The 14328-nt window shown below is 41.1% G+C and overlaps 1 protein-coding gene and 1 long non-coding RNA gene across 2 annotated transcripts in view; one reads left to right on the top strand and one right to left on the bottom strand.

Annotated features, from left to right (window-relative positions):
• The first annotated feature begins 3 nt into the window (after positions 1–3).
• Positions 4–5890, top strand: LOC131273671 (uncharacterized). The gene is made up of 2 exons (XR_009180947.1): positions 4–491; positions 3979–5890. It is a non-coding gene; the product is annotated as an uncharacterized lncRNA (long non-coding RNA).
• Positions 5891–8223: 2333 nt separating this feature from the next.
• RIOK3 (RIO kinase 3) overlaps positions 8224–14328 on the bottom strand; it is a 28032-nt gene continuing 21927 nt past the window's right edge. The window contains exons 12-13 of the mRNA XM_004465115.5: positions 14061–14168; positions 8224–10609 (exon numbers count right to left, since the gene is read on the bottom strand). Of these exons, the coding sequence (XP_004465172.2) occupies positions 10502–10609; positions 14061–14168 (216 nt within the window). The 3' untranslated portion in view covers positions 8224–10501. The remainder of the gene's footprint in view (positions 10610–14060; positions 14169–14328) is intronic.

The raw sequence follows: 14328 nt of genomic DNA, 5'->3' as shown, positions 1-14328 counted from the left end.
CTTAAACGGGCGACGGCCGAGCGGCCGCGGTGGGGCCCACTGGCGTGACGCGCGCGTCCCGGGGCGCGCGAGAGGTGCCGCCTTATTTCCAGGGGGGGGCGCCGGGGCTCGCGTGGGGTTCCCTGCGCCCGGCGAGCTGCTCCGGCTTCCCGGGCTTGGGGGCCGGGGAGCGTCAGACCGGACTGCGCCAGGTCTGAGGAGAGGCTCGTCCTTTTTTTCCGGGAGGCCTTGTGTAGCTCCGCCGGGGCCGCAGTCCCTGTCTCTGGGTCTCGTAGGGGCGGTTGAGTGCGGAGGCGGAGACCCGGGAAGCCGCGAGCACCCACTGGTGTTTGAAGCAAAGGGATTGGGTGAGGCCGCCTAAAACAGGGCATGAAGTGAAAAGAGCGACCCCACACCGACTTTGAGGCCCGGATGAGAAGCCGGTCCCCAGCCGGAGCCTGGCGCAGGCAGCTGCACGACCCCGCGCGGCGCGTTAGGAGCCCGCACTCGAGGTGCGCGAGGGCGTCCTTGCACGTGGACGAGAATGGTTTAGCTGAGAGGTGGGGAGCGGAGAGGGGCGACCTGGTGAAGTGGGAGGGAAAGGGGACACGCGTGGGGGGGGATTCGTCTCTGCTGGAACCGAGAAGGAAGGGAAGGTGAGGGCATTGCTCTGCCTTCTCTGGTCAAAACAAAACCCAGCTCCTTGAGGGCTCGTACCATTTGGCATCGCAGGGCGCGTGCTCGCTGTCCTTGTGTCTGTCGCCCGCTAACCTGGATCACAGATCCAGTTAGCATCCCCGGGGATGGCCCTCCAGCCCCCCTCACCGTCTCCTCCCGGGGACCTACGTGGCCTCAGCCTCCGCTTCCTGGCGTGCACCTTGAAAACCCTGAACAAAAGGGCCAGCTCCCCTCCACGTCCTGAAAGCCTAGCTGCCTGTTCCATGTCACCGGGACTCTCACGCCATTATCTCTACTTGCTCTCCAGATCTACCCACCTCTCCTTCCCTCCTGACCCAGCTTCAATTGTATTTTCCCCTATTTCAGAGTTAGTTTTGCTATTATCCTTAACCCCTTGCTCCTCTGCCCTTGAAAAAGGTGTTCTTTTAAAAGCCTGGTTTTTAAAATATACCTTAAAAAGTTTTTAAATTGTTTCATATCTGGTCAAGTTGACATTTTTAAGAACAGTTTAATTTGTAATAAAGATTTTTTACTTGATTAAAAAAAAATTATCTGCATGCAAGCAAGCACCTGTTAATAAGTCTTAAATAACTGACCAAAAAAAAAAAAAGCAGGGGAGGCAGCAGTGCCCTGTGCTGTGTATATGTTATGTGCATGCATACAGCATGCTAACTCAAAAAAGGCAGTTGTCTCCTTTTGACACAGTCTTAGTTTGCCAGGGCTGCTATGACAAATACCACAACCTGGTTGGCTTAAACGACAGGAATTTATTGACTCACAGTTTGAAGGCTAGAAGTCAAAAATCATGCTTTCTCTGAAGTCTGTAGTGCTCTGGTGATGGCTTGCTGGCTATTAATCTGTTTCCTTCCCCCAGCAATCTCTTTCTGTCTCCCTCTGTGGCTTATAAGGACTCCAGACATAAAGGGTTCAAGGCCCACCTGATTCACTTTGGCCTAATTTTTTTTTTTAATGAAAATTTGGTTGTCGTGGATTTTATTTTAAGATTTATTTACACCGTCTCCTAACCCCCCCTCCCAACCCCCCATTGCTCTTTGCACTTGCTGTCTGCTTTCTGTGCGTTCTTTTGTGTCTGCTTGTCTTCTCTTTAGGCAGCACTGGGAATGTATCCAGGGACCTTCCAGAGTTGGAGAGAGATTCTTAGTCTCTCATGCCACCTCAGTTCCCTGGTCTGCTGGGTCACTTATTGTCTCTCTGCCTCTTTTTGTTGCATCATCTTGCTGCGCCAGCACTCCTGCGCAGACCAGCAAGCCATGTGGGTCAGCACTCTGCCTGGTTAGCCTCATCTTAATAGGATCTTTGAATATCTTATTTACAGATGAGTCCACACCCACAGGAGAGGGTTTAGGATTTGAACATGTCTTTGTGGGGGACATGTGTCAATCTGCAATAGCATCTTATCCCTCTTCCCAGAGAATTAGGTTGAGTTGATTTGGGCAGGGTTTTTTGTTTTTGTTTGTGACCAAGAACCAGATTTGATTTTCTGTGTGCAGCTTGCCTTGGGTGTGCAAGCAGCATTGACATCCACCTGGGGTGTGTGAGAGGCCCTGATGTAGACAGTGTGTGGGCCCAGGAGCTGCTGCACATCTATGAAAACAGGGCAGGCCCAGAAGATTCAGACGGTATCAAGGATCTGGGTCAGCCTTAGGCACATGAAGTCTGCTCTCATGATCCATCTCCTTCAGTTGCAAACTTATTTTTTTCTGTGTCGTTCAGCATTAAAGAGAGTTTATTTTTCCCATGCCCATATAGGATTCCCTCTTCTTCCTAGATAGAAAAAGTGTCCCCCAATGGTCAAGACTCAGAAAAATAGTCCTTAAAAGTGGATCAACACCCAATTCTAGATCTTTGAGGTTCTAAACTTCACCAGGACTCAAAATTTTAAGTTCATAATACCTGTTTGGAAGTCACCATAAATGAAAGATCAGAATTAGGTGATAATTTTCTTCATACTGTGTCACCTTTATGTTTCCCACCAAATCTGGCCTGATAACGACTCTTATTGGAGGCTCTTTCTGTTGGATTGCCTTTGCTGCTTAGGCAGATGCTTCCTTCCTCATTTCTGTTTATTTATGTAACAGATAATGTTTCTGCAGTTTCTTTAAACATTAATTTGAAGTAAGAATGCAAAGCTCATCCTGCTTCATTTTCCTTCCATTGCAGGCATATTTTTCACTGCTGTTAATTCAATTTCCAGAGAAAATGAAAGTTCATTATACAAATTAGAATAACATTAATAAATCATTCACTTTTTTATTTTTCTGAGAAGCAAGTTTTAATTCTGTATCTTCATAAAATTACATTTTAAAAAGATATGGCTTTACAATGGCAAAAACAAAGTAGTTACATTGCAATCCAGAAATCGTTTCCAGGTGAAAGCTTGCTTTCAAAGCCCACAGAGTGAACATTTTTTATGGATAAATAAGCACACCTATGACTTTATCTGCCCGTGTGATTTTGGATCCTTCATCTTAAGTTTCCTGAGCATTCAGGTGGGATGGTCTTTCATCTGCGCTGTTGAAAGAAGGGGGATTGGTGCATTCCTAACGGGGGAGGGGCTTTTAGCCCAAGTTCCAGGTGCCGGAGGTTTAAGTTCCTGCAGTTGCGGCTCTGGAGAAACATCTAGGCTCCCAGGCTTGCCCTCATAGGAGACCTGTGAGCTGCTCCTTCCTTGGGGCCAGAAAAGCATCTGGTTCCATCCGAGGACTGAGGGTCCGTCTGTCCCTCACACCATGTCCAGATGGAGTTTCCTCTCTCTTCATGAGCTGCCTCTTGTCCAGTTCTTTGTTTCATTCACTTCATTTCTTCCCTTTCCCACAACTTGAGTGTTGTAGACCATGAGGCAGCCAGCAGGGACTTCAGAATTTTCAAGGGCTTCTTTGGCAACGCGCACCGCAGCCTCCATCCAGTGCTTGAGGTCTGCCTCCGTCCACTCCACCGCCGTGGCGCCCGAGGCCGGAACACCGCTCCAGGAAGCCGGCGCCGGGCTGTGAAATCATTCACTTTGAAAACTGACTGTTTTATTTGAGAAATTGTAGGTCTACAGAAAGATCATGCCCAAAATACAGAGTTCCCATATACCCACCCTCATTTTCAATATTTTGCATGAGTATGGTACCTTTCTAAAAATTAATGAGAAAATACTACTGTAATTACTATTTTTTAAAGATTTTTTACCCCCTCCCCTTCTCTCCCTTCCCCCCTCCCCTTCCTCCCCCTGCTGTTTTTTCTGTCTGTGTCCATTTGCTGTATGATCTTCTGTATCTATTTCTCTTTTTGTCTTCTCATTTTTTTCTCTTCTAGGATTTACTGGGATTCAGTCCTGAGGACCTCATGTGGAAAGGTTCCCTGTCAATTGTGCCACCTCAGAACCTGGTCTCTGCTGCAATTCACCTTGACTCCTTTTGTCTCTCTTGTTGTATCATCATCTTGCTGCGTGACTCACTTGCATGGGCACTGGCTCACCACACAGGCACTCACGTGGGCGCTCAGCTCGCCACGCGGGCACTTGCACAGGCACTCAGCTCATCATGCAGGCACTCAGCTAGCCACATGGGCACTCACACGGCCCCTTGGCTCACCATGTGGGCACTCGGGATGCCGTGCAGGCATGCTTTCTCTTCTTTTTTACCAGGAGGCCTCAGGAATCAAACCCAGGTCCTCCCATATGGTAGGTGGAAGCCCTATCACTTGAACCACATCCGCTTCCCTGTGATATACTATTATTAGCTAAAGTCTAGAGTTTACCTTAGGGCTCATTGTTTGTGTTGTACAGTCTTATGATAGTTTTCCTGCTTTTTTTTGTTTTTAACTTTTGTTCTAGCAACATATATGCCACCAAAAGTTTCCCACTTTAACCACATTCACATGTATAATTCAGTGGTACTGATTATGTTCAAAATGTGTTACCATGACTGATATACAGAAACTCTACACCAATTAAGAATTAAGTCCCCAACCCCTAGCCCCACTCCATTCCTGGTAACCAGAATTATAGTTTTTATGAATTTGCTTATTCTAATCCTTTCATATCAATGAGATCATACAATATATGTCTTTTTGTGTCTGGCTTATTTCACTTGACAGGATGTCTTCAAGGTTCGTCCATGTCACATGTATCAGAACTCTGTTCGTTTTCATGGCTTAATAATATTCCACTGTATGTCTATACCACATTTTTAAAAAATCCATTCATTCATTGCTTGATGGACATTTGGGCTCCTTCCATCTTTTGGCAATTTGAACAAAGCCTCTATAAACATTAATATGCAAATATCCATTCAAGTCCCTGTTTTCAATTTTTTGGGGGGTATATACCTAGAAGTGGGATTACTAGGTCATAGGATAATTCTGTACTTAATTTTCTGAGGAAACACCAAACTTTTCCACAGCAGCTGCACCATTTTACATTCCCATCAACATTGAGCGAGTATTCCTATTTTTCCACACCCTCTACAACACTTTATTTTTTGTTTTTTAATAGTAGCCATTCTAGTGGGTGTGAAATGGGATCTTACTGGGATTTGGATTTGGATTTGCATTTCCCTAATGGCTAACCATGCTAAGCATCTTTTCATGTGCCTTTTTTTAAATTTATTTCTCTCCCCTTCCCCCCATCCCCCCTGCCCCGGTTGTCTGTTCTCTGTGTCTATTTGCTGCATCGTCGTCTTTGTCCGCTTCTGTTATCAGCGGCACAGGAATCTGTTTCTTTTTTTTGTTGCGTCATCTTGTTGTGTCAGCTCTCCATGTGTGCGGCACCACTCCTGGGAAGGCTGCACTTTCTTTCGCACTAGGCGGCTCTCCTTATGGGGTGCACTCCTGCACGTGGGGCTCCCCTACGTGGGGGACACCCCTGCGTGGCACCGCACTCCTTGCACGCATCAGCACTGCGCATGGGCCAGCTCCACACAGGTCAAGGAGGCGCGGGGTTTGAACCACGGACCTCCCATGTGGTAGATGGACGCCCTAACCACTGGGCCAAGTCCGCTTCTGTCATGTGCTTTTTTGACTGTCTTCTTGGGAGAATTGTCTACTCGAGTTTTTTGCCCATTTTTTGACTTATCAAGCTGTATGAATTTTTAATAAATTCTGGATATTAGACCCTTTTCACATAAATAGTTTACATTTCTCCCATTCTGTAAGTTGTCTTTTTACTTTCATGATGAAGTACTTTGATGTACAAGTTTGTAATTTTGATAAAGTCCCATTTTATCTATTTTTTTCTTTTGCTGTACATGCTTTGGGTTTAAAGTCTAAGAAATCAATGCCTAACAGATGGTCCTGAAGGTGCTTCTGTTTTTCCTTCTAAGAGTTTAAAGTCCTAGTTCTCATAGTTAGGTCTTTGATCCATTTGAGTTTATTTTTGTATATGGTGTGAGGTAAGGGTTCACCTTCATTCTTTTGCATATGGAGATCCAGTTTTCCCAGCACCTTTTGTTGAAGAGATTCTTTCCTAATTGAGTGGGCTTGGCATCCTTGTCTAAAATCAGTTGATCACAGATGTGAGAAAACTTTTGCGCATCAAAGGAGAGATCTGTGGTGGTGGTGGGATGGTATATGGGAACTTGACACTTTCTGCATAATTTTTTTGTAAATGTACAACTGCTCTAAAAAATAAAATAAAAAACAAATTAAAAAAAAAAAAAAGGATCACCCTGGCTTCGTGTTGAACCTAACCTCGCAGAGGAAGAGAGGCAGTCAAAGGCAGAAGTGGGGAGACCAGTGGAGAGACTAACGAACCAGGGTGTTAGCAGTGGATGTGATGAAACGTAGTCAGATTCTGGGTCTATTTTTAAGGTTTCAAGGTTGAATGGATCTTTTATCCACTGTATTAGTTATCTATTGCTCCAATACAAATTACCACAAAACTTAATGGCTTAAAGCAACAAACATTCATTATTTCACTATTTCTGTGCATCAGAACTTTGAGAGTGACTTAGCTGGTGGTTTTGACTCGGTCTCCTGTGAAGTTGCAGTCAAGATGTATACTAGAGTTGCCAACACCTGAAGAACATCTGCTTCCAACCTCACTTCTCGGCCTGTCAGAAGAGGCCTTATTTCCTCCACACATGGACCTCTCCACAGACTTCGTGAGTGTCCTCAAGACATGGCAGCTGGCTTCCCCCAGAGCTAGTGACCCGAGAGAGAGCAAGGCAGAAGCCACAAGGTCTTTTAGAAGCTAACCTCAGAGGACACACACATCACTTCTGCCCCATGAATCTATTCATTAGATTCACTGAGTACAGTCCACATTTAAAGGGAGAGAAATTAGCATCTACTTTTTGAAGGGAAGCATACCAAAGAATTTTTAGACATTTTAAAATCCAAACACTCATACATGATTTTGTAACATCATGCACTGGTTACTGGTTCACTGGGTTATATGGATCTTTACAATGTTGATACATTTCATTATGTTTTTAAAAAATCATGTGTCACTACCAGTCCCATTATATGAAGTCTTTAAACATTGGGAAGCCATCAAGCTCACGGTAGCCAATACCAGATTTCCAAAATTTGAATTTCACTTGAAAGTTCTCATTTTACCTTTGGTGACAAATATTCTCAGTATTCTTTTAAGTGAGGGGCTCATTTTACCCTTAAATGTTTGCAAAATGATCAATACAATCACTTCCCTTTTCCCACTTATTATGGATTTAATAGCCCAGGGTTCCTCAATTTCAACACTATTGATGTTTTAGGCCAGGTAGTGCTTTGTTGAAGGGGCTGTCCAGTGTGTTGTACGATGTTTAGCAGCTTATCTGGCCTCTACCAGCTAGATGGCAGTAGCACCAACCTAGTTGTGACAACCAAAAAAGCCTCCAGACATTGCCAGGTGTCCTCTGGGAGATGGGTGGGGGTGGGGGGTGAAATTGACCCAGTTGAGAAATACTGCCTAGCCCAATAAGAGTAAAGCCTGGGAAGCAGACGTGGCTTAATTGATAGAGCATCCATCTACCATATGGAGGGTCCAGGGTTCAATCCCCAGGGCCTCCTGACCTGTGTGGTAACCTGGCCCATGCACAGTGCTGCCACACGCAAGGAGAGCCGTGCCATGTAGGGGCACCCCCGTGAAGGGATGCCCCATGCACAAGGAGTACGCCCCGTAAGGAGAGCTGCCCGCATGGAAAAAAGCACAGCCGCCCAGGAGTGGCACTGCACATATGGAGAGCTGACACAGAAAGATGATGCAACAAAAAAAGACAGTTTCCCAGTGCCTCTGGATAATGCAAGTGGACGCAGAAGCACACAAAGCAAATGGACAGAGAGAGCAAACAACAGGGGAAGGGGAGAGAAATAAGAAATCTTAAAAAAAAGAGTAAAGCCTATATTTTCAGCTGCATTATCACAGGCTCAGCTGCCTAGATTTGTCACAATTGAGGCCCCACTTTCCTCATCTTAAAATTGCACTGATAATGGTGAAATGTGAATATTGAGTAGATATCTGATCATATTTAGGAATTGTTAAAATGTTTTTAGATGTAAATGGTTCTATGTATTTTTAAAGGAGTCCTTAAAGAAATAGACCAACACAAATATGCCCAATTCTTTTTTGATAAAGGTGCAAAAATTTTAATGGAGGAAAGATAGTCTGTTCAACAAGTGGTGCTGGAAAAATTGGACATCCATAGGCAAAAATATGACCTCACCCTAAACCTCACACTGTGTACCAAAATGAATTCAAAATGAACCACAGATTTAAATGTAAAACTATAAAACTTTTGGACAAAACACAGAGAATATCTTCAGGACCTAGGGTGAGGAAAAGACTTCTTAGATATAATGACAAGGAAAAAACTGATGAATCAGACATTATCAAAATTTAAAACTTTTGTGCTGTGATAGAAATACAAGCTATACAGTGAGAAAATATTTGCAAACCACATGTCCAAAACAAAAGTCTTATATCTAAAATATATAAAAAAACACTCAAAACTCAACCATAAAAACCAAACAGATCAATTACAAAATGGGCAAAAGGTGAACAGATATTTCACTAAAGGGGACATGCAAATGCAAGCAGCACATGAAGAGATGTCTAAACAAAAATTAGTATCACAATGAGATATTACATACCTAAACATACACATCCACTTTTTCCATTATGTGAATAATTTATTCCCTAATCTATGAGAGGAAAACTTACTTGTAATGTAAAGGAGTACGTTTAAGAGTAAAATCTAAATATGAGACGTTGCGGGTGAAAACCGCTTAAAATAGCATTGCTTAATTTTACGCAGAGAAAGTGACTTGGTGCCAGAACTTGGTTTATATAAGGAACAGGAAGAAACCACACAAAAAAAACAGTTCTAAAATGATCTCTTAATTTTTAATTACTTAAAAAGCATGTTCATAGCACACTCCCAAGAATGCCACACAGCAAGGACTTGCTGCTCTGTTAAACAGAGTATGTTAGAAAACAAAACAAAGTTTTAAATAGTTAATGGTTTAAAAATTAAATAGTTCTCTGAAATTTTTATAAAACCAATAATCACCAATTATCTGTTTCATAGTAAGCATTTCAGAAATGTAATGAGTATCTACCCCAAATCACACTTCTCTGAAATGAAGTTAAAAGCTATACAACAGAAACAAAAATAAATATTTTTCCCTAGAAAGAACATATTTGGCATTTAAATAATGTTAACAGGAGAAAGTTTCAAAACTTTAAATGTTCAGGTTTTTACTTTCTATTATCAGTCAGAAAGACTGGATTTAATAGTGGTTCTGATTTCTGTACGAGGAAGAGTCATGCCATTGTAGGTAGTGAGCTTCATTCCTAATAAAGCCAGTGGCAAAAGTGCAGTGTGTGCTTTTTTCGTACTAGTGGGAGTCCAGCCAGTACTAAAAAGTATTAAAAGTGGGACCAGATAGTTCAAATTAGTTCATTAATTTGGTACACAAGTTGCTTTACATAGACTTCCTCATTTACTTTTTCCTCATTTATTCAATATTTTTATTAGCTTACCATATTTCTCTCAAAAATCAATAACTAGTTTGAGTGAAATGTAAACTGAATTTCATTTCTTAGATTTCATTTAGCTATATCAAACATGGTTAAGTCTTCAATTCTGTCCTTCCAGAAAATTTACATTTTCATTATAAATGTAGAACCACTACATCTTGCTCCTAACCATTTTACATAAATGTAGGAAAACTGAAAGTTAAAAAAAAAAAATGGGAGAGTTAAGAAGTTCTTATATATTTATCTCTTCCAGAAAGCCATGATGCCTTTAAGTACAAAGAAAGTAGAATTCAGTTCATGATGTATCAATATAACATTGCTTAGGTCTATTTCTATCAGCTATTCTGAAATCAGATTTCCATTTTTAACACCAAACTGAAAGACAAGAAATTTTTGTTCTGGAAAAAGAATTATGAGGGGCTAGTTTAGGCCAACAAAATATTTGAGGAAAGATGCATCACAAAATAGGGAGGTGAAAAAAGCAAATATATTGTAATGAAACTATTGTAAATACCTATGTCCTTTCCTCCCATATTTGGAAATGTTACCTAAGTTTTAAAAATTCTCATCAAAACATTTTGTACCATAAATCATTTAAAAGCAGGTTAACTATTAAAGAATTATATTATCCTACTCATGAGAGGTAGTGACATTCTATTCTCTCAATGCCGAGCTAAAATTCCACATACCTGGCACATGGGTTACAAGGAAAAAACAAAACAAAACAAAAAAACCACAGAAGCACCATTGTACACTCCTCATGTTTCCTTTTTTGGTTTTTCAAGTCACCCATAACTTCACTTGCCACTGGCAGCTGACAATTTCCACTGTGTTAACATTTAACAGCAGTGGGTACTGGTGTTATTCATCATATAGTACTGGTGGACCTCCATCATCTTTCAAAAATGAAGCAGTCTTCCTTCCATTCTTTTGAACATGATCTTCATTCATCTTCTCCAAAGCTTCTATCTGCAAAATTAATACATTGAATCTATTTATTAAAATCCTATTTCACATAAATCATATTTCTGACTGAGCCAGTATTTCTACTCTTAAAAACTAAGTCACCCCTAATGAGCTGAATTAGCATCTTTAATTAGAACTACAGAAGAGTATGTGTGTACGCACATACTCATATACATGTATATTACTGCCTTGATTATGTTACCATGGTCAATATCTAGTACAGGCATACCTCATTTAATCTCTCTTCACTTTATTGTGCTTTGCAGATATTGTGGTTTTTACAAATTGAACGTTTGTGGTAATCCTGAGTTTAGCAAGTCTACTTGTGCCATTTTTCCAACAGCATGTGCTCCCTTCATGTCTCATTTTGGTAATTCTCAAAATATTTCAAACAGTGTTCATTATTATATCTGTTATAGTGATCTTTGATCTTTGATGTTACTACTGTAATTGTTGCTCTCTCCCCTCAGGCTTCCCTACGCCCTAAGATACAACAATACTGAAATCAGGCCAATTAATAACCCTACAATGGCCTCTAAATATTCAAGTAAAAGGAAGAGTTGCACATCCCTCACTTTAAATCGAACGCTAGAAATGATTAAGCTTAGTGAGAAAGGTATATCAAAAGCTGAGACAGTCCCAAAGCTAGGCCTCTTGTGCCCAACAGCCAACTTGTGAATGCAAAGAAAAAGTTCTTAAAAGAAATGAAAAGTGCTACTCTAATGAACACCTAAATGACAAGAAAGCAAAACAGCCTTATTGCTGATATGCAAGTTTTAGTGGTCTGGATAGGCACAACATTTCCTTAAACATCCAGAAGAAGGCCCTAACTCTATGAAGGCTGAGAGAGGAGAGGAAGCTACATAGAAGCAAAGTTTGAAGCTAGCAGAGGTTGGTTCATGAGGTTTAAGGAAAGAACCCATCTCCATCATATAAAAGTTCAAGGTGAAGCAGCAAGTTATCCAGAAGATCTAGCTAAGATACTTGATGAAGGTGGCTACACAAAACAGATTTTTCAATGTAGACAAAACAGCCTTCTTTTGGAAAAATATGTCACCTAGGACTTTCGTAACTAGAGAGGAGTTAGGGGCTAATGCAGCTAGTGACTTTAAGTTGAAGCCAATGCTCATTTAATTTTCTGAAAATCCTAGGGCCCTTAAAAATTATGCTAAATCTACTCAAGCTGTGCTCTATCAGTGGAACAACAAAGCCTACATGACAGCACATCTATTTACAACATGATTTATTGAATATTTAAAGCCCACTGTTGCGCAGAAAAAAAAGATTCCTTTCAAAATATGACTGCTCACTGACAATGCACCTGGTCACCCAAGAACTCTGATAAAGATATACAATGAGATGAATGTTATCACTCCTGCTAACACAATATCCATTCTGCAGCCCACAGATCAAGGAGTTATTTCAACTTCCAAATCTACTGAAGAAAAAAACATTTTATAAAGCTATAGCTGCCATCAATAGTGATATCTCTAATGGATCTGGACAAAGTTAATTGAAAAACCTTCTGGAAAGGTTTCCCCATTATAGATGCTTTTAAGAGCAATCATGATCATGGGATGAGGTCAAAATATCAACATTCAGAGGAGTTTGGAAGAAGTTGATTTCAACTTGCACAGATCACTTTGAGGTTTCAAGACTTCAAGTGGCAGAAGTAATTTACATGTGTTAGAAATAGCAGAACTAGAATTAGAAGTGGGGTCTGAAGATGTGACTGAATTGCTGCAATCTCATGATAAAACTTGAGTGGATAAGGAATTGCTTCTTATGGAGGAGCAAAGAAAGTGGTTTCTTGAGATGGAATCTACTCCTGGCAATAATGCTGTAATCACTGTTGAATGACCACAAAGGGTTTAGAATATTACATTAAGTTAGTTAATAAAGCAGTGGCAGGGTTTGAGAGGACTGAGTCAAGTTTTGAAAGAAGTTCTACTGTGGGTAAAATGTAATCAAACATAATTGCATGCTACGGAGAAATCTTTCATGAAAGGAAGAGTCAGTTGACACCACAGACCTCACTGCTGTCTTAGTTTAAGAAATTGCCACAGCCACCCCAACATTCAGCAACCAGTTCCCTAATTGCTTAGTAGCCATCAACATCCAGGCAAGACCTTCCACCAGCAAAAAGATTACAGCTCGTTGAAGGCTCAGATGATGATTACAGCATTTTTTAGCAATGAAGTATTTTTAAATTAAGGTATATACATTTTTTAGACATGATGCTATTAAGAAACTACACAGTAGTAGAAACATAACTTTTACATGCACTGGGAAACCAAAAAAAAATCCTGACTCTCTTTATCGCAGTATTCCTTTATTACAAGGATCTGGACTGAAGCCGCCATATCTCCAAGACATGCCTGAATCTTTATCAAGCTAACAGCTGGAATCAGTATGTCTGTGTACTTTACAAAGCTTTCAAAGAATAGAAAAAAGGAAATTCCAACATCGATTCAACAAAAGAAACACCTACTTACTTGTGGGCAAGCCACCAACGCCTTGTTAGATGTAGGAAAACCTCTCTATAAGGCCTTTGGGGTTCCACACAAAAGATGGCGCCGAGGCATGCAGTGGACATGTCCCTCGGAAATCTGCCTTCCCCCCAGCAACTAGAGCGCATGAACCAATCAGCCTTGCTAAATTAGCATAGCCAGTAAGCTACTTGCACGTTGCCTCACGGTCTATAAAAGCTACTACACTTCCTCAATAAATCAGACCTGCACCACCAGCCTGCATCTCCAGAGCAGTCACTGTGTTGTCTTGCTCTGTTCGTCCTTACCTCTTCGGGAGCGGAGCCGCTGGACGGCACCGCAACACTTACTGAGCAACTGTACTGCACTAGAGGCTGGATTTACCATCTTCCTGTTCTGTTTCCTCTGGCCTTGTGCACAGCTGACCAAACAAGTCATATTTGGGAGTTCTGGAACAGGACTTTATAATCATTCTGTTGAACTACCTGATAAAATATTGGAATTAGCTGCTGTTTCAGTTTTTAGTTTCTGTTCCATTTTAAGAGAGCTACTCAGGAGAAGGATTCTTTTATGGCTCTGTATTCTATTCTGGGTATTTCTAAGGATAATGACTTCTAAATTTCTGTGTTCACAGTAAGGGGCAGGGACCACAAGTTACTGCTTTTTTTGGTATCAACTAGAATGTTCACCAGTCAACTCTGTCATTCATAAAATAGAGAAAATAAGAGTATATTAAAAATGTGTTGTCTGTCTTAACCAAACTGAAGTCTTAGAAGAAATGTTTTGCTATTTATCTTAAGTTGTAAGCACTGGAAGGAACTGAAAGCAATATCTCAGGAAAAGAAAAATTACAAATTCATTTTGTTTTTTGAAGGAAAGAGAATTCAATTAGCTCTGGGTTTCAGTTACCTACTCTCTCTAGTTCCCCATTACCAAAAAGGTGAAAAATGGCGTACAACACTTACTTCAGCTAAGAAATCAGCTTCATTATCTGCTGAGATGTTTAAGCCTGAAACAGCATTGAAGAGTTCTCTTTCACCAAGGGCTTCCTTTACTCCTCCTTTCTGGAAAAACTAATAAAGAAATACAAGGATGTCAGTAAGATGAAACTAAAACTAACAATAGGACACAGTATACTTGTAAGATGCCACTGAATTCCTTCCATAATTTTTACATCATAGCTTTGCCCACTTCAAGTTTAATTCTGCTCAGATTCTATTTGCTTTTTTGTCC

The sequence above is a fragment of the Dasypus novemcinctus genome, chromosome 16 (assembly GCF_030445035.2).
Source record: "Dasypus novemcinctus isolate mDasNov1 chromosome 16, mDasNov1.1.hap2, whole genome shotgun sequence".
Lineage (NCBI taxonomy): Eukaryota > Metazoa > Chordata > Mammalia > Cingulata > Dasypodidae > Dasypus > Dasypus novemcinctus.
Note: the sequence above shows the minus strand (reverse complement) of the source record. Positions and strands in the feature narration are given on the sequence as shown.